The sequence below is a fragment of the Oryza sativa genome, chromosome 5 (genome assembly GCF_034140825.1).
Source record: "Oryza sativa Japonica Group chromosome 5, ASM3414082v1".
NCBI lineage: Eukaryota > Viridiplantae > Streptophyta > Magnoliopsida > Poales > Poaceae > Oryza > Oryza sativa.
Window position 1 is genome coordinate 23526849 of NC_089039.1, and position 20694 is coordinate 23547542.

The 20694-nt window shown below is 43.1% G+C and overlaps 3 protein-coding genes and 1 long non-coding RNA gene across 4 annotated transcripts; 3 read left to right on the forward strand and 1 right to left on the reverse strand.

The window, feature by feature from the left end:
* The first annotated feature begins 3884 nt into the window (after window positions 1-3884).
* LOC4339098 (WEB family protein At2g38370) lies at window positions 3885-6761 on the forward strand. The gene is made up of 2 exons (NM_001420541.1): window positions 3885-4196; window positions 5050-6761. The coding sequence occupies exons 1-2, from the start codon at window positions 3996-3998 to the stop codon at window positions 6547-6549; spliced, it is 1701 nt and encodes a 566-aa protein (NP_001407470.1). The 5' UTR covers window positions 3885-3995; the 3' UTR covers window positions 6550-6761.
* Window positions 6762-7047: 286 nt separating this feature from the next.
* Window positions 7048-12018, forward strand: LOC4339099 (DNA replication licensing factor MCM3-like). The gene is made up of 16 exons (NM_001420542.1): window positions 7048-7215; window positions 7303-7415; window positions 7498-7706; window positions 8193-8323; window positions 8413-8651; window positions 8731-8967; window positions 9057-9211; window positions 9282-9490; window positions 9578-9740; window positions 9832-10037; window positions 10179-10238; window positions 10325-10417; window positions 10625-10788; window positions 11289-11357; window positions 11460-11601; window positions 11709-12018. Exons 1-16 carry the CDS (start codon window positions 7150-7152, stop codon window positions 11763-11765), a joined length of 2313 nt encoding a protein of 770 aa, NP_001407471.1. The 5' UTR covers window positions 7048-7149; the 3' UTR covers window positions 11766-12018.
* A 462-nt stretch (window positions 12019-12480) lies between these two features.
* LOC136356535 (uncharacterized) lies at window positions 12481-12918 on the forward strand. The gene is made up of 2 exons (XR_010741391.1): window positions 12481-12625; window positions 12696-12918. It is a non-coding gene; the product is annotated as an uncharacterized lncRNA (long non-coding RNA).
* A 5045-nt stretch (window positions 12919-17963) lies between these two features.
* LOC107277347 (CBL-interacting protein kinase 28) lies at window positions 17964-20678 on the reverse strand. The gene is made up of 2 exons (XM_015781843.3): window positions 20533-20678; window positions 17964-19735 (listed from the first exon to the last, which is right to left on the reverse strand). The coding sequence occupies exon 2, from the start codon at window positions 19618-19620 to the stop codon at window positions 18313-18315; it is 1308 nt and encodes a 435-aa protein (XP_015637329.1). The 5' UTR covers window positions 19621-19735; window positions 20533-20678; the 3' UTR covers window positions 17964-18312.
* Between the last annotated feature and the right edge of the window lie 16 nt (window positions 20679-20694).

Here is a 20694-nt window from a genome sequence, read left to right on the forward strand (position 1 = left end):
AATGTGTAATATTCATATTATATTTTATATATGTGTTAGTTATTAATTATTTTTAATATCAAATTTTAGTTATTTGTAAATTATATATATATATTCCTATATGGACTCTAGAGTCATCTTTTAATATTTCTTTTTTAAAATTCTGAATTTTCTGTAAATTGTATTTCTATATAGACTATATGTTCTTCTTCCAATATTATTTATTTTTATTTCTGAATTTTTATTATTTCTAATTGTATTTCTATGTGGACTCTAAACTTAACTTTCAATATTTTTAAATTTTTAATTTCGAATTTATGTTACTTCTAAATTGTATTCCTATAGATGTATTCCTTTATTGACCTTAAACTCTTCTTCCTATGTTTTTCTTAATTTCGAATTTTAGTTTTTTTGTAAATTGTATTTTTATACGGACTCTAAACTCTACTTTTAATTTTATTAAATTTTAGTTAGTTTTAAATTCCTATATGGACTCTATACTCTACTTCTAATATTCCTTATTTTTTAATTCCGAATTTCTATTTTTTTTTCTTAATTGTATTTCTATATGAACTCTATACTCTATTATTTCCTAATTGTATTTCTATATGGACTCTATATTCTACTTCTAATATTTCTTATTTTTAATTCTGAATTTCAGTTATTTCCTAATTGTATTTCTATATAGACTCTATACCCTACTTCTAGTATTCTTTATTTTTGATTCCGAATTTCAGTTATTTCCTAATTGTATTTCTATATGGACTCTATACTCCACTTCTAATATTCCTTATTTTTAATTCCGAATTTCAATTATTTCCTAATTGTATTTCTATATGGACTCTAGTCTCCTCTTCTAATATTTCTTATTTTTTTAATTCTGAATTTTAACTATTTCTAAACTGGATTTCTATATGGACTCTAGTCTCCTCTTCTAGTATTACTTATTTTTTAATTCCGAATTTCAGCTATTTCTAAATTGTATTTCTATATGGACTCTGCTTTTTCTTTTTCTCCGATTGATGTGAGAATTTCTAGGCCATGAAAGCGAACATGGAGGCTCCTTTTTCTATTCCTTTAATAATATAATAGATTTTGACATTAACGTAGTTCTTTTTAATATTGACTTTTAAATTGCTAAAAACACGTATGTAAAAGTTTTATGCATATATTATTTTTTATTATTAATAAATCGCATGATTTATAATCTGCCATAGGTAACCGACGATGGAGACTTTATAATGCAATTTTGACAGCAGTACGTGCTGTACTTCGTAGTATTAATGTGGAGTACTATTTATGGAGTACCCTGCACTGTTTCCGATTTCGTTTTTATCTCGCCGACATTTCATGTTGCGTAACGTGTCTCGGTATGATAATCACACAATATTTGGAGTGCTCGATTTAAGATTGGCATTTCAGCAGTGCCAACTTAATTGTGAACGAGAGAAATACCAAATTATTAACATTTTAGTCCTCATATAAAACTTGTTTTGAAACATAAACCCTTGCAAAAAAAAATTAACACATAAATAGACCATCCTCGAAGAAAGTTGAGGTATTGTCTGAGATGACATGAATTTTCGTTGTCACAATAGTACTCTATTGTACGAGTAGTTGAAAATGTGTACGGGCGGGGTCTGTTTGGGAAGGAGGGACTTATTCCAAGTTCTTGTCACATCAGATGTTTGGATACTAATTTGAAATATTAAACATACACTAATTACAAAACTCATTCCATAACCTTGGACTAATTCACGAGACTTTTGAGTCTAATTACGCCATGATTTGACAATGTGATGCTACAATAAACTTTTCATAATTATGGATTAATTAGGCTTAAAAAATTCGTCTCGCAGATTAGCTCTCATTTATGAAATTAGTTTTTTTATTAGTCTATGTATAATACTCCAAATTAGCGTCCAAACATCCGATGTGACATGGACTAAAAATTTAGCCCCATCTAAACACCCCCTAGCTAGCAAGGAGTAGATAGTACTTAGTACTCCTAGGTCTTTTGACTCTCGTCCAAGGGACCAATGTTTAAACCCCGTCCATGCTTTTCTTTTTTAAAAATAAGTTTCACTTGAGAATTACTCTTCTAATCTTCTCTTTCTTAGAACAATATATACTCCCTCCGTCCCACGATATAAGGTATTTTGAGTTTTTCTTGCAACGTTTGACCACTCGTCTTATTCAATTTTTTTTTGCAAATATAAAAAACGAAAAGTTATGCTTAAAGTACTATAGATAATAAAGTAAGTCACAAATAAAATAAATAATAATTTCAAAATTTTTTGAATAAGATGAGTGGTCAAACGTTGCAAGCAAAAACTCAAAATCCCTTATATTATGGGACGGAGGGAGTATGTTTTAAAAATTATCTCTGAATATAATTTAGAATTTAGAATATAAGTGATCTTAAATAAAAGATTGTAAGAGTACCTATAAAGTACAAGGCTACTAGAAGATTAAGAGAGTGACATCATAAATTTATGCCACCTTACGCAAGATCTTAGAGCCAGTGTTGAAGGCATTAAGGCGTTATAACGTAGCACCTCTGGGGATGATCGATGCTGAGCCGAGTGTCCATTATTGTAATTAGTTTTTTAGGGATTATTTATGAAATAAGTTTTATATAAGGACACAAATGTCAAAAATTGGAAGCACTGCTCCACGTAGAATTCTATGATGGCGGTGTCACGATGGTGAGTTGAACGATAAGGGGGCGCCAAGGATATGCCAACTAATTGGAGCTACATGTATAGGATGCACGGGAAAAGTTAAGAGCTCATAAGGAGTTTCCCCTCTCTACTACGGTATAAAATATACGTATGTAGAAAATAATATAAAAATTACCATTCACCAGCAACACATGAGAAACACGCGATAGACTTCTAAGAAAATTATACTTCATCTGGATAACACGATTAAAAGTTGGAATGTCTACCCAAAAACTCAAGCTCAACATGTAGCATTTTACGTAGCTGAGAATGGTTATCATGGGATATGGATATAAAATAAGATGTAAATTCAATTTTGATTTAGAAGTATTTGGATGGTTACCGGTAAAATCCCTTCAAATATTGGATTTGATCACCCCAACCCACTCACTAACATATGTTTGACTAGTTTGTCACTGCTACTCCATTCGTCCCAAAATATAAAAATCTAGAATTGGACGAGACATGTCTAAAATATACTCCCTCCGTTCCATAATATAATGGATTTTGAGTTTTTCTTGCACCGTTTTACCACTCGTCTTATTAAGAAAAATTGTGTAAATATAAAAAACGAAAATTTATGCTTAAAGTACTTTTGATAATAAAGTAAGTCAAAAAAAATAATTTTAAAATTTTTTGAATAAGATGAGTGGTCAAACAGTGCAAGTAAAAACTCAAAATCTCTTATATTATATTATGTGACGGAGGGAGTAAGAACTTAGACGTACTGTATATCCAGATTTATGTGACGGAGAGAGTAAGAACTTAGACGTACTGTATATACTGGAAAATATTTTGTGACAGAGGAAGTACACGGTATTATGGCATGTGTACCGAGCCGGCGAGAGCGAGACCAAAACCCATATACACCGCCGCCGCGCCACCACTTTCACCCCTTGATCGATCACGCCAATTACCGGGTGCAGCTGCAAGCCTGCAACGGCCAAAATGTCCTGGAGGCTGGAGTTACGGTTTTACCTCTCCGCTCCGCTGCGCGCGTCCAGCCGCGGCCCGCCCGACCACCTTTTCACCTCCGGATCACCACCGCAATGGCTCGCCGCACCACGCGACTATTTTACGGCTCCCCAGGCAGCCGCCTAACCACAGCCCACACACCCACATCCCACAGGCCGCGCTTTCTTTCTCAAAGCTTTAAAGCGCTCTCCCCCGCACGCTACGGACACGACAACGGGAGCCGAAAACCGCAGGGGGTTCACGGGCCGCCGCCCCCACTGCACCCTCTCCCACCCCCATCACGGCGCCTCCTCGCCCTCGCGCCGCCCGCCGTGTGCCATGGCGGAAGTAGCGGCGACGCAGCACGGCCACGCCGTCGCCGCGCGCGCAATGCCGGGCCGCGGCGAGGTGGACACGTCGTCCCCGTTCGAGTCCGTGCGCCAGGCCGTCGACCTGTTCGGCGGCGGCGCCCTCTCCCCCTGGCGCCACCACCACCCGCCTCCGCCTCCGCCGCCCCCACCCCTGCAACTCCGCCCGGAGGTCAGTCCATGTCCATCCCTCGCAGCTACTCTACCCTGTCGGCATCTCGCCTAGCCCATCCAACTGACTGCTTTTGCTTCTGCTCACGCCGCGACGCTCGCCACCTTCGCCTTTTATCTCCACTCCGTTCCCAAATCGCTCCATTTCTTGACCCATCTGCTCCGAGAAATCTTAGTACAAACGAATTGATCGTGGTAGTACGGGTGGTTCTGTAATCCCACCATGTTTGCACTTTCCCACGTTGTTCAAAGCTTCAGCGACTGTCAGGTTCGCATTAAATTTGGGGGTGAGGAGGATTGGTTGTTTGCAGCGCTAAAAATGCTTCCTTTTCGGTGGAGTGGTTCGAGCACTGGTTGTTGTGGGCGGCTGTGACATCACACTATGAGGGGCATTGTCGATCGATTCCGAGCGGAAAGTAGCCGGATACATCATCACATTTAGTATCGGTAGATACACACGACCTGCTCGGCCCGACATTGCGAGGGCATAAAGGGCCACAGCGACTGGATCTTGATGTTGACGGTTTAATTACTGCCAGTAGGTGAAACAGGCCCCTGGCATTGCATTGCATTTCCAGATCGAATTATGGGTATCAGTTCGACATTACAGAACAAAAATCTCTGCATAGTGGGAGCAAATTAGTTTCTGAATTTTATGTTTGTAGTGGCATTGTTGGTTGTTAGTGGCACCGCCATGATTCTCATTGCTAGCAAGCTTCTTTTAACATGTTTGGCCTATGAAATTGTTGCTCTTCTCCTATACATTTGTTACTGTCTACGAAATATCTCGGTTTCTCGGTTCACATTGCCTGAATATAGACATTCATTGTGCAATCTGGGATGCCCTTTTTCAGGAGGTAGAACTTATGAAAGTTGAGGAACAAACTGTGAAGTTAGAGATGGAGCTTTTTGTCAAGGAAAAAGAAACGTTTAAGGTTTTGAAAGAATTACAGGCAACAAAGCAGGTTGCTGACAACTTGAAGTTACAGTTAGAGAAGGCGGCATCTGAGAGTGCAGCTTCTGCAAGAGGTCACAGTGATGCAGGGAAGGTGTATCCACTCCCTGACACCGAACGGAAATGCAGTTACCATACTGGGCAGCCGGTCGAGAGCGCAAAAGGAAATCAGTCCGCGCTAACCACATTGATCAAGCTGAATCAGGCAAAGGCATTCCTAAACATGGATACTGTCATGACGATTAAGAGGCAGATAGAGGAGGAGAAAGGATCACTTGAAAAAACTCGTGAGAGGTTACAGTTGAACAGAGCGAAGGCTTCATCACTTGAAGCAGACTTAAACAAAATTGTTTCACAGTTACAAGCAGCAAGAGGCCCCAAACCTACTCTTGAACCTTCTGATATCTGGTTGCAGATGAAACAGTTAAATTCAGAGAAAGAGAAACACAGGAAGATTGCTGATGACTCGAAGAATGAGATTGGCGAATTAACCGCCACGATTGAGCACACAAAGTCCAGGACGAAGACCCTACAATTCAGGATTGTCATGGCTGAAAAATTGAAGGAAGCCTCAAGGCGCGGAGAAGCTCTTGCTCTTGCAGAGAGAAAGAACCTGAGCAATGGGGAGCACGAGGCCAGTACCGCATCCGATGTCACACTTTCTGTCGAAGAACACTCAGTGCTGGTGCAAAAAGCAGAAGAAGCAGATGCCGCGTGTAGGAAGAAAATCGACGCGGCAATGCAAGAGCTGGATCAAGCAAACCGGGGCAAACTGGAACTCTTGGAAAGAGTAGAGGAGGCAATGGCTGCAGTTGAGACCAGCAGGAAGGCTTTGGAGGAAGCCCTAAAGAGGGAGGAATCCACGAACAAAGCGAAGCTCGTAGCCGAAGAATCACTCAGAAAGCTGAGGTCCGAGCAAATCATCCAGAATTGGCGGCCCACCGGCAACAGCTCCGTCAAATTCAAGACCTCAGCAGCGACGACGGCGGCGGTGGTGGCTCACCGGAGAGCCGGCTCCGGGATCTACGACGTGAACGGGCTGAGCCTGGTGACGGCGACGCCCAAGAGCACGAAGGCGATGTCCATCGGGCAGATCCTGAGCATGAAGCTGGACCACCGGGAGCTCGAGGTCGCCGGCAAGGGCGGCGGCGCCAAGAAGAAGGTGTCGCTGGGGCAGATCCTGAGCCAGAAGTACGACGCCCTGTCGCCGCTGAGGATCGATCACGGCGGCGCGTCGCGCAGGCAGTTCCACCCCAGGAGGAGGAAGCTGGGGTTCGTCGTGTACGCGCTGCTCCTCGCCAAGCACAGGCACAGGAAGAAGAGGCAGCCCGCCGCCGCCGCCGCCGCCGACTCCTCCTCTTGCACCCATGGCAGCTTCAGCACCAAGGCTGTGTATTAATTAGCAACATTTTTTTTTCTTCTGGATCAATGAGTAGTAGCTATGCAGTGTAATAGTACAGACTTATGAATAATCAGCATGTGTAATTAGTTAGTTCTATGCACAAAGTTGAAATTCAGCAGCTACTCCAGGTTGTAAGTATGTACAAACATCTACTGTTCTTGCGGTTTCGAGAGAAATTTCAACCGCGGCGATGAATGCTCTGTTAAATTTACTGGATTTGGGCCGTAGCTTTAATGTGGGCCGTGAGACCCAGAAAGCCCATGCATGAAAATGTGGAGTCCTTTTAGGCCCTGTTTGAATTCCTGAATTGGGCCTTAAATTAGGAATTCAATTGGAGGCCCAGTACAATTCAATACTCCTTTACTACACGGATCGCGGTCACGTCACGTGGTCCATAGTCCAGAGTCCCGAGCGCGGGAAAGGGCACCTCTTCCCGCCACACCGCGCGCCTCTTCCCGCCAAGACGTGCCCTGTTCCTCCCCAAATTCTACCCCCAAATCCGAACCCGCCGCCACAATCCCCCGCCCATTCCCGGCTTCCCGCTCCTCTCTCTCTCCCTCCCCTCCGGTCGCGCGTCCCGTCTCCGGAGCAGCAGCCATGGACGTCAACGAGGAGGCAATGGCGGCGCACAAGCGCGCGTTCCTCGACTTCCTCGACCAGGATGTGAGTCCCTCTCGCCGTCGCTTTGCCTCCCGCCGCCGCCGCCGCCGTGTTCTCCGGATCCGTGGCTGACGCCCGTTGCATCTGCAGGTCGGGAAGGGGGTGTACATGCAGGCCGTGCGCGACATGGTGCAGAACAAGCGCCACCGGCTCATCATCGGCATGGACGACCTCCGGAACCACAGCCTCGATCTCGCCCGCAGGTGGGTCTTCTCCCCCGCCTGTGTGCTGCCCGTTCTTGCCTGGTCGATTGGTCTGTGATTGGATCTGTTCTTGCGTTTGTAGGGTGATACGGAGCCCCGCGGAGTACATGCAGCCGGCGTCGGACGCGGTGACGGAGGTGGCGAGGAACCTGGACCCCAAGTTCTTGAAGGAAGGGCAGCGCGTGCTGGTGGGATTCTCGGGGCCCTTCGGCTTCCACAGGGTCACGCCCAGGGACCTCATGTCGTCCTTCATCGGGACTATGGTCTGCGTCGAGGGCATCGTCACGAAATGTAATTGAATCTCCCTAATTTTGGACATAATCTAGTTTGTTCATAGATTTTCCGGTTGCAGTTGGCTGATCTGGGTTTAACTTGTGGTCTTTATGATTTAAGAAGTTCAAGTTAAGTTATAATGTTCTACAGTTGATCCTGCTGGTGGAAAAAGTATATATCACAGTCCAGTCGGTTAGTAGTGATGGTAAAGCATAGCTAAGAATGTGACTAGAAATTGCGAATATTAGCTCTGGCTGAGGCAGCGAAAAATTTAGGGATAAGAATGTTCACCTGTTGCTTATGCTTGATTAAGTAATACTATGTGTATCTATGTTTAGTTTAGTGTTCAACTGATCATTCAATTTAGTTGTGCATATTCCATATATTAAGTTGATAGCTCATTAGGCCTATCACATCATTACTCTGTGCCTGGCTGCCTGCTACTTCACAGTTCAGAATCATTTAAAGATATATTGCTAATGCTATTTTACTTAAAAAATTCAGGTTCACTAGTAAGGCCGAAAGTTGTTAAGAGTGTTCACTATTGCCCTGCTACTGGAGGTACTCTCTCACGTGAATACAGGGACATCACATCTTTCGTAGGCCTACCTACTGGTTCGGTTTATCCAACAAGGGTACATTCTTTTGATCATCCTTTTGCTACTCTATTCAATGAAACCTATTTGTTGTTTTGTTTGTAATGCTGCTAATTTGGAATACTTAGGATGAAAATGGTAACTTGTTGGTCACTGAGTACGGGATGTGTGAATACAAGGATCACCAAACACTCTCCATGCAAGAAGTGCCTGAAAATTCTGCCCCTGGACAGCTCCCAAGAACAGTGGACATTATTGTAGAAGATGACCTAGTAGATTCTTGCAAGCCAGGTGACCGAGTATCAATTGTTGGTGTTTACAAGGCTCTTCCAGGGAAAAGCAAGGGCAGTGTTAGTGGTGTGTTCAGGTGAGTTCTATGACCTTAAACTTTCCTGAACTAAACTTTATTGTTTTCTGAAATCCTTTATATTATACAATGCCTATAGGACTGTCCTTATTGCAAACAATGTTTCACTTATGAACAAAGAAGCAAATGCACCTGTCTATACTCGGGAGGATTTGAAGAGGATGAAAGAAATATCAAGGAGAAATGACACATTTGACTTACTAGGAAATTCACTTGCTCCATCTATATATGGCCATCTGTGGATAAAGAAAGCAGTAGTTCTATTAATGCTTGGTGGTGTAGAGAAGAATCTGAAGAATGGAACTCACTTGAGAGGGTCAGTGCTGTTTCTTCGTATCATTGCTTCTGTTGTAACTTGCTTTCAATGATTGTAGTGTAAATATATCTTACTTATGTGGTATGCAGAGATATAAACATGATGATGGTAGGAGATCCTTCAGTTGCCAAGTCCCAGCTCCTAAGAGCGGTTATGAACATTGCCCCTTTGGCTATTTCAACTACTGGAAGGGGTTCATCTGGTGTTGGTTTGACCGCTGCTGTCACTTCTGATCAAGAGACTGGTAATTATTGAAACTTGTTTCATACATATTTGTTTGATTCTTATAGGTCTGAGCGATTTCTTGTGGTTAGGTGAGAGAAGGCTGGAGGCTGGTGCCATGGTTCTTGCTGATCGTGGTGTTGTCTGCATTGATGAGTTTGATAAGATGAATGATCAGGACCGAGTGGCTATTCATGAAGTTATGGAACAGCAAACTGTGACGATTGCAAAGGCAGGAATTCATGCGTCACTAAATGCGAGATGTAGTGTGATTGCTGCAGCAAATCCAATATATGGAACTGTAAGTTCTTATTATTTCTCGTCCGCTGCTTTTATGGCGTGATAATGTTCTTGCATTTTCTGATAATAATTTTTGGCTGTGTTACAGTATGACCGTTCATTGACACCAACCAAGAACATTGGGCTTCCAGATTCATTACTCTCACGTTTTGATTTGCTTTTTATTGTTCTTGATCAAATGGATCCTGAGATTGATCGTCAAATTTCTGAACATGTTGCACGGATGCATAGATATTGCACTGATGATGGAGGTATTTTTGTGTTTTATTACAACAAAGTGAGATATTTCAGCCTTTTCAGTTATTCTATTTGCTTAACTGAAAACAAACATGTAAACTGCAGGAGCAAGATCTCTTGATAAAACAGGATATGCTGAAGAAGATGATGGTGATGTTAATGCAGCCATATTTGTTAAATATGATAGAATGCTCCATGGGCAGGACAGAAGGAGAGGCAAGAAATCCAAACAGGACAGACTGACTGTCAAATTCCTGAAGAAATATATTCATTATGCAAAGAACCTTATTCAGCCAAGACTAACTGATGAGGTGATTTTCTTAAATGAGATATTATTCTTGTTTATCATCGCTATGTATGAAGTGTTATGTTGATAACTTTCTTCATAGTAAAAGAAAATTTCTGTTGATAGCTTCTTCAGATATATCATTTAAGCTTTTGTGCTCCTACAGGCATCTGATCATATTGCAACTTCATATGCTGAGCTCAGGGATGGTGGTGCAAATGCAAAGGTTTGCTCTAAGCATGGCTCCTTGTTTTTTTTTGATGTAATGATGTTATATGTTTGTAATTGTTTTCTTTTCCATTTGTTCTATAGTCTGGTGGAGGTACACTTCCGATCACAGCGAGGACACTGGAAACCATAATTCGTCTATCTACTGCTCATGCCAAGATGAAATTGAGACATGAGGTAATTTGCTACATACACCATGGGCTTGTTTAATCAAGTAACCTGTAAGAATTATCTAGATGAACTGACATATAGTTCCCTGAAACATGACAGAAACTTGTCCTTTCTACTGTAGTATTATAATTCTGGGAACAGTTTTATCTCATTGTTTTGAAGGATAGAAAATGCAGGGCAATCTAATGAAGTTGCATTTATCTTGCATTGCAGGTTCTAAAAACTGACGTTGAAGCTGCACTGCAAGTTCTGAATTTTGCAATATACCACAAAGAGTTAACTGAGATGGAAGAGCGTGAACAGAGAGAGATGGAAATGAAACAACAAGCTGATCATGATGCAGGTGCAAGTGGTGGTAATGCAGATGAGCATAGAAGGTGAGCATAGTGCCTGTCTTCTTAAAAATGGTCCTTTAAAATGGAAAAGCATTTGACACTGATTTCTGCAGTCCTATTTTTAATGTAAAGCAATGTTCTCATAATGCATTCTCGTTCCTTTTTTTCCTCAATAAATCTTGCTCGCTTTGACTTTGCAAAAAAAAAAAAGAGCCACATTTAACTGACATAATGTTTATTTTGCACTAAAATGCATCCTTCTCCATTGACATAAAAGAACTGTTTGTAGCATGAAAATGAAAGGTCAATTTCTTTTAGAAATGAATGGCGTGCTATGGAAAATTGTTTGTCACCATGCAAACATGTAAAAACATAGAATAACAACTCAACACTCAAAACTGCAGTATTTTCTTAACTGCAATAAGCTTATTTTCTGCAAATTAAAATGAATGCAGTTTTATTCTCCAGATTACAATACATCGTGTTTAGCTAGTTGCTTTCAATAGTCTCACATGTTTTTATCCCCTTTCAACTCCTGCCAGTTCTGGAAACGACCCAATGGATGTGGATGTAGGAAATGCATCGAATGATCAGGATGTTCCTGCGGAGAGGTTACTACATGACATGACCTCAAATTGCAAAATCTGAATCTTTAGCTTAGGTTTCTTTTTCTCAGCTAATTGTATTCTTCCTGTTATGTCATATTTCTGCAGAATTGAAGCATTTGAGGCGATTCTTGGTCAGCATGTGTTGGCAAATCATCTCGATCAAATATCAATTGACGAAATTGAGCAAACTGTTAATAGAGAGGCAGCTGCACCTTACAATAGACGTCAAGTAGAATTCATTTTGGAGGTACAAACAAGAACCGGCTATGCTTTCAGTATTGTCCCAAAATTAACTATGAGATGCCACTTATTTTTGGTTCAGTTGTATTTAGTTTCATTTCCTTGTTTTTTCAGAGGATGCAAGATGCAAACAGGATAATGATACGAGATGGCATCGTTCGGATAATCTAACTTCAAAAATCATGTCTTGCATTGTGGACAAGCTGATTACTGTGCATCATCCTTGTCTTTTTCATCTGATACTTAGCCAGTTTGGCATTGCAGAATGTCTGCATCTGCACCGGAGGTTGATGTACCCGTGTATCTTAATTTTTAACAGCGAGATTTATGATGATCATCTGTGTCTTTGTACTTTAAATTCATGTACCGTAACGTAACAATTCTCCTGATCTAGTGATATGTAGTCCCTGATTTTATATGGTCACCATTGTGTGCTGATAGATAGTCTGGTTACTGTCTTGGAATGGCTTCCAATTAGATGCAACTGTTTCTTCAGACCACCTGAGGTTACAAACTATAAACTCGTTTCAGAAGAAAGCACCGGTCGTAAAATTGCATATACTACAATCAGCTTTATTTCCTTAACGGTTATAAAGCTCGTTTTCGCCTTTCTTTCTTTTTCTCTTTTGATGAAAAAAATGCTCTTTTTTCACATTTGCCAGACTGCAGCCAGACGATGGTTTCTCTGAGAAACACCAAGGCAAGTTCTAGGCTATACCGATTTAATGATAGTATGTACTTAGTACGGTACCGATCAATCAGCTTCAGTGTAAAGTATCCGTGTTACCGTGTGGACCGAGGTGCAAGCAGACATTTGCACAGTTTCACATCAACTTCATACAACGAGTTCATATTTATATAGCTTGGCTTGTTCGATTGGGAATTTGGGAGACGACTTGCTCCGTGGACTTGCAAAGGTGAAGAAGTACTACTACTAGTTGGCGTCTTGGCGATGGCCAGGGATCGAGCCGCTGCCGCTGGCATCTGATGAGGAATCTCCCGGCAAATCCGCGGTCTCTGCAGCTTCCCGGGTGAGTCCGTGTACGCCCAACTCCGCCTTCTCTAGCATTATCACCTACTCCCTTTTTTTTTGCTTGCTAGCTAGAGTTCAGGCTCGCAGTCGTCGTGCTAGTGGCCTCGCCGCTCGCCGGCCGATCATACGCACGGCCGTCGGTCGGTTAGTTCGCTCGCCGCTCTCGATCGGGCTCTGTACGTCTTCGGATCTATACATGCTACTGCCCGTCCCGTATGAATTGTACTGCTACGAATTTTAACGTGCCTTCTGGTTCTGGTTCAAGTCAGGGTTCCAAAATGCAGCCATAAACTCTCGGTTATCACAGGTAAAATTTGATGATTTTAAACTATTCTTTTTTTATTTATTGTAATGGCACTTGCGACAATGATACGTGGGTCATCATTTTGACGCTGCACAAAATAGGTTTCGATTATTTGGCATCCTGGTCCATTGTTATTGGCTCATATGGCTCCACATATCGTCGAGTGCCAATACAATGAAAATGGTAACAAATAAATTGTCAAATCATCAAATTTTACATAGACGCTTAGAAGAAAAGAGAAGCCCCCTCCGTACAAAACTCGGGAGGTGGCTCCACAGGGTCTCTCGGAGGACCGACGGGGAGGAGCGCGGCCCTTTTGAGGGGGCTCCGAAGATGTCTGAAGCGTGGACTAACTGGACCTTCGGAGGCCGGACAAGATCGTGGCCAACGGATTCTAGAGGGCAGGCGAAGAGCTGAGAAGAAAAGGCCGGAGACAACCTCTGAAGAGAATTAATGTGAGAAGACCCGACCTACCACAACGCATTCAATACCTCACCAACCAGCTGACACACTCCGCCACAGGGCGCAGGTGGGGCGGATGATGAGGCAACTTTAGGGGCATGCATTAGCCTGACTGGTCACACACAAGATCCACGGGTTTCCGAATGCCTGAATTAATTGGGCTTGATCTCCTAGGTTTTTACCATTCTGCCCCAAGGGCTAGGGCCACCTGCCAGTTGGGGTGCCCTTGTAACATTCCATACGATTCATGGGGCTATATAAGTGTATTCCGCTTCCCGAAGGAGGCAGAAGAAACAGAAATAGAGCAATCTCGTTTTCACTCTAGACTCTCATCAATCTCTGGGTGTATTTAGTTTACGTCAAAATTGGATGTTTGGTTGAAATTGGAATGATGTGACGGAAAAGTTAGAAGTTTATGTGTGTAGGAAAGTTTTGATGTGATAGAAAAGTAGGAAGTTTGAAGAAAAAGTTGAAAACTAAACCATGTCTCTGTTGGATTTTGTTCCAACTTCCAACGGATCGCATTCTGAAACCCTACTTGAAACCCGGTCCATTTTGAGTCTCATCATGCGTGTATTGGAATCGATGACAAAAATGACTGGTAAAGAAAATAGCAAAATCCCACGCAAAAATGGAGATCGCTATAACTAGTATACTCTACAAGTAGCGTTACTTAATTAACGTGCCCGAAGTAGAAATGTACAAAGATTTTGACAAACAAAGGGATGGCGATCACCAACGCGAGGCCGGGGAAGACGAGCGACACCGCGCCGGCGGCCACCGCCCACCAACCCCTCGCCCTCGACCGCCCGAACGGCCGCAGCATCTGCCTCAGGCTCGACACCACGGCGGTCAGCATCACCAGCATGGCCGCCCTCAGGTACACGTCGTACTTCTTCTGCCCTAGGTACACCGCGTACGTGCCCGCCATGAGCGTGAAGCTCGTGGTCGCCACGGCCCTGAACCCCTTCGCCCTCCTCTCTCTCGCCCCCGCCGATGCCGCTGCCGCCGCCGCCTCAACGCTGCCGTCGACGACGTTTGCGCCGCCTTCGGTCGTCCACGCCATGATGGCGACGTTGAGCGCGACGGCGATGGCCTCCGGGAGGAGGGAGAGCATGAACCACCACTGCAAGAACTCGACGGCGAGGATCGTGGCCATCGAGACGAGCGCGGCGAGCATCGCGCGGTTGAGGTGGCCGGCGACCGCGACGGCGCGCGCCCTGGCTGACGGGAACAGGGTGCGCACGGGCAGCGCGGTGGCCGCCATGGCGAGCACGGACACCGTCGAGGCGAAGGACGCCACGGCGAGGTCCACCTGCGCCGGCGGCGAGCGGCCGCAGCCATCGAGCGACGAGGGGTACTTGAGGTAGCCCAGGATGAGAGCCCCTTCGATGGCGAACGCCGCCGTGGCGCCGAACGTCGCGAGCTCGGCGCTGCTCTTCATCGCCTCCTCGTAGGCCTCGTCCTGCGCCACCGCGGCCGCCGTGACCGCCCCCTCCGTCGGCGGCAGGTCGGCGCCGGCGAGCATGCCGAGCACGAGCACGACGGGGAGGACAAGGATCACGAGCATGGTGTCGTTGTCCCTGTCCATGAGCGCGACGAACATCCCGTTGGTCGCGACGAGGAGGACGCCGGTGAGCGAGACGAGCACCGCCGACGAGAGGTCGGCGCAGCGGCTGCGCGGGGCGGCGGGCGGCTGGTGCATCTGGAAGTGCATCAGCACGACGGCGGAGACGAACGTGACGAGCAGCGAGAACCCGCCGGCCTTGAACAGGAGGGTGGTAGCGGCGCCCTTGCCGATGTCCTTGTAGCCGGAGACGCCGGCGACGATGGCGGAGCCGGTGATCCCGATGGCCTCCTTGCCGAAGGCGGTGGCTCGCTCGACCTGCGTGTCGTTGCGTTGCGGGAGGAGGTGTGCATGTGGCTGGTTTTCCATGGATGCTCTCGATCGTTGCCGTATTCGTGAAGACACCGTTTGGTTTGTAACTTTGGTTATATAGCAAACATAGCCAAACTAAACGGTGATCATCGCGTCGCGAGAAGGTTCAGAGAAATAGCAGGGAAAAACGAAAGAAAAGTAGAAAAATGGAGGATTCTGCTGCCATAGCGTTTTTGCAGCGGTTGCTGTTCAGACCATTATGCCTGCCTGACAGTAATTTCCCCTTGCTTTAGAAGAAAAAGAAGGCACACTATATATTGTTATTGGAGAAGTTTATTCATCCCTAGAGGGAACGCCCCTCGCTAAAAAATAAGTCATAAATAATTTTCAGTATGTGATATATAACTCTAAGAAAAATAAAAATTTAACTCCAAATAAAACACGTAATTTTACAACCATTTTTTTATTTTTGTTTCTAATTGTATAGACTGAATTTGAATTTACGTGCTTGTGGAGTAGCATATCATAGTTATCTATCTTTATGACTTTTAGAGTTTAGACGACATGTGTAAAACAGATGCACGTCCCCTAGAGAAAAAAAAAATCCATCTCTGTTATTATTTGGTTATGTTGATACTTATCTATGTGTATGTGTATAGCCAAAAATAGTTATATTTGAGAACGGAGAGAGTGGATCTTTTACTTTGATATACTGCCCTTGTTTAGTTCACGAAAAAATTTTTTTTAGGTGTCACATCGGACGTTTGACCGGATGTTAGAAAAGGTTTTCGGACACGAACTTAAAAACTAATTTCATAACTCGTCTGGAAACCACGAAACAAATTTATTAAGCCTAATTAATCCGTCATCAGCACATGTGAATCATGGACTAATTAGGCTCAAAAGATTCGTCTCGCGATTTCCATATAAACTGTGTAATTAGTTTTTCATTTTATCTATATTTAATACTCTATGCATGTGTTCAAAGATTCGATGTGATGTTTTTAGGAAAAAAAATTTAGGAACTAAACAAGACCCTATACCAGGCCCTATATGGTATGATCCTTTTCAACGTTCTCTAATTTTTAATACAGTTCAGCTTAAGTCAAGGTGCCCTTTATAATCCCTTGGGATTGCCAAGTCATGTCTTTCCTCTCAAAACACACAAAAGCTCGGCACGTTAATCTTTAGACACTAAGAGATAATTTTACAAAACAACCATGCAGCCCCAGCCCACAAGAAATGCCAGTCATCATTGTAACAACTCTGTAGTTTATCAACATAGCTGCATTCAGCCATTCAGTGCTGAACACATTTTTCATTTATCAGAACTGAACAAAATAGATAGTACCTTGTACATAACTTTCTAAGAGAAGGCAGAAAAGTTGAAAACAATGTTGTGTAACGGCCTGTTTTAAAGTGAGGATCGGCTTAACTACTTTCTCGATTTCCGTTAGTACACCTTTTAAGTTGCTAAACAATGTATTTTCGTGTGAAAACTTTTATGTAGAAATTGCTTTTAAAAAATCAAATAAATTTATTTTAAAAAAAATCAAATAAATTTACTTTTAAATATTTTTAATAATTAATACTTGATTAATCGTATACTAATCCCATTTCTCGTTTTGCTTGCGGTTAGTCAGTCATTTCCAACCTTTCTTTAGGACGGAACCTATCAATTAGTTTACATCTCCGGCGGTCCAGCCTATCAATTAGTTTAGTCATCTGATCATCTGGCTCTAGCAATTTGGCACAGACCTCTGTAATGATGTGATCATTTATAGTAAAAGAAATGGGGAACCTCAGGCTCTAGTTCAAGAAAAAAAAATCTGGTTCTAGCAATGTTGTGCAAGGAAATTTCTATGAAAACAACCTTCCTAATGCAAACCATGTACAGATCTCCGCAGAGTTATTGAAATTTCAAAGAAACGGGATGGCTGAACGAAATGACAGTTCTCCGTCTAGAAGGCTGCCCTTCGTAATATACTGGGCGTATGTGCACTGGTGCTATAGTTCTTTTACACCCAATTTGACACTCTACACGGAAGGATTCTCAGTTTTGCATTGAGAAATAAATACAGTACTAATTAAGTTAGCTTATAAATTATTTCATTCCTTCTGCACGCAATGCGTAAATCTGGATTCCTTTTAAATCAGGTGAGCTGAAGTGAAGGCCTCTACTATCATCACAACAGAAAAAGTGAGAGGTGTCTAGTTAGTAGCTGTAGAGTGTGTGGACTTACCAATAGACCTCCTGGAGACACAATCTGCATTGTAAGCCTCGCCTTTGATTCCATTTTTGCTTGCATTCTTACTGCAGTTTCCGTGACCATGAGTCCATGACCAGGAAGTTCTACTAGTGGAATAAGTAACCGTGACCCTGTCCAGAAAATTCTACTAGTGGAATAAGAAGAGTGTTATTGTGTTACCAACCACTATGCTGAGAAAAGGCCAACATGCCATTATCAAACTTGACATCGGTCAGATTTGCTGCTTCCGTTGAGATAGCCGCAATTTTCAATACAATTTTCTACTAGTAGTTGGCCATCTTGACCACACTTGATTAACACAAGTGGGGAGATTAAATGCACAATAGAACACCTAACCTTGATGCTTGGTAGCCTTGATTGCTTCTGTACTTCACCTTCACTACATTGGACCGTCAATTCATCATTTGGCAGCTCGATAGAGTTTCCTGACATAACAGACCAGCCGACACATTTTGTAGTGCTCAAAACTGCACAAAATATACAACACCTTCTGTACATGCCTCCCCCCTTCCCTTAGGGGGGGGGGGATGGATAAGAAAGATGAAGCTGCAATGTTACTCATTTATGTAAGAACTACAGATAAATTATTTAATCTATGGCCAATGTCAATAGGACAAAACGTGCCTTCGATTTTATTGACATTCCATGATTCTAGCTTGGTTTGTGATGGACATTGAGGGGAATAAAACAAAACATTCACAATTAGTCCTATTTTTTCTTTGTGGAGATGGTAAGTTGGTGATAGAGGTGCATGATGCAGCATGCTGTGACTACTGTTGATCACCTTGCCATGTCCAAATAATATCCTTGAGTGATGGCCTAATGTCCTCTTTCATCATCCTTTGATACTCCAATGTGTCACCATTAGTTTTCTTCAACTCAACTAAGAGAAAAGGAGCAACCTCAGAAACCTCTGCATCAAGCTCAAGTCTGCCCTTCCTTCCTTCCTTCGTCGTAGCCAATTTAAGCACTCCATTGTCAGTTTTTGTAACTTTGAGATTCAAGGCTTTGGCCAGTTCCTTCAGCTTCACAAGTACAGCTGCAGCTGGCTTTCTGGATGTAAACAGTGACTCTCTTCGGCCATATCTTTCACCAAATAAACCTGATAGATCGAATCCAGTAGAGAGAGAAATGATGTCAAATGCATTCAAGTTGTGTAGGTTTGGTGGCTCTTGATTTCTCTCAGAACTGATGCAGATTGTTGGGCCAGAGAAAGGAGCCTCACTTGTACAACTCTTCTTTCCTGTTTCGTTGTTCAATGCAGATATGGCGATGGGTTTCCTGTACCAAGCACTTCTCTTTATCCTTGAGATAGACATCCTAGTACTAGGATCAGGATCAAGGATTCCATAAAGGAGCTCCTTTAGCTCAGCTGAAAAATGACGAGGGCATCTATACTCAGCCTTTGCGATCTTCCTATACATTTGTATGATATTTCTATCATGGAAAGGAAGATAATTGGCCACAAGCACAAACAGAATCACTCCACAAGACCACACATCCGCCTTTGAGCCACTATAGCCTTTCCTACTAAGCACTTCTGGAGCAACATAAGCTGGAGTTCCACATGCGGTGTGGAGAAGACCATCTTGTCTCCTTGATTCAGCTAACGCACTTAATCCAAAGTCAGAGACTTTAAGGGTTTCATTCTCATCCAGTAGTAAGTTTTCCGGCTTCAAGTCACGATGATAAACACCTCGGCTATGGCAATAGTCCATTGCAGAGATCAACTGTTGAAAATAATTTCTCGCAGACTCCTCATTGAGCTTTGCTCTGGCCATTTTGTGGAAAAGCTCGCCACCCTTAGCATACTCTAAAGCAAAGTAAATATTGCTCTTGGTAGCCATTACCTCGAAGAGCTGGAGAACATTTGGATGCCTCACCAATCTCATTATCGAGATCTCCCTCTTTATCTGCTCCATGAGGCCAACCTTCAAGATCTTCTCCTTATCAATCATCTTTATCGCAACAGACTGACCAGAACTAAGATTACGAGCATAATAAACCTTTCCAAAGGTTCCTTGCCCCAATTGTCTCCCAATTACATACCGTTCCATCAACACACTCCTCTCTTCCATTATATCAGCACCGCGCTGAAATTAAAAATGGGTCTACTATCTATAGAGTGTTACTGACTGGCACATATCTCTGCATTTCCAGGTGAATCACTTTCAGTCTTCACCAAGATGCTACCTGCAAAATGAACAGGCCAAGAATGGAAGATTAGTCCAACATCTATAACGCAAATGGCTGCATCACAGGTATTATACGAACTGGGAACATCAAGAAGACATTTTTTTAGACGTTACAATTGTGGATCGATGGCATCTAATTCCAGAAGAATCCAATTTTCTCGCATCCGCGGAAAAATGCAATACATTTGATTTAAAATCACTAACGATACAATAGGAAGGGAAGAGGTTTCCCATAGATTCAGTACATGGGGTGTAGCTGCGATCAAATATCAGAACTGAAGCTTCACCGAACGAGACAGCTACAACTGCAATCTATGATGGCTAGAAACTCCTCTGACATAGGACGGAAAAAAGAACTGAAGAGAATATATCTGTGTTTGTGACAAAAATGGATGTCCAAATATTTGATGCGAGCAATTGAATCGCATCGGGATGCATATATTGTTTTTTGGCTCCTTCCAAGTAGCAGCGAAAAGCAATGCTCGATAGAAACACTGAAATAAACTGTTCTTTTGTCGACACATACGGCATGAAATTTAATGCTTATGCATCATTTTTTTTTTCATATTGAGTATACCTTCCTTTGAGTTTGTTTTCTGTTCTGGTGGCACTTTGGCCGTGAGATTTTATGGGACACAACCCAAGGAGAAAAACCGTTAATCTCGCAACAGAAAAACTAAAGAGAAGTTCCCAATCAACAAGAACTCGAATCAAATCGAGTGAAGCCGGCAACAATCCAACAACAGATCCCTCAACGGAGACTAGCATGACAGATCACAATCGAATTAGACTCACCGACTCAGCTGCTGATCGAGGCAGATCCGAGGCTCCGAGCACCGGACTCCATTCGACTCGATCCGGCCGCGCGGCAAGCGGAGGGCGATGATTCTCTGCATCACGGTCGGGGAGGATATGCCCTCTTCTCACCCTGCATTACACGGCGGCTGGCCTGCTCGC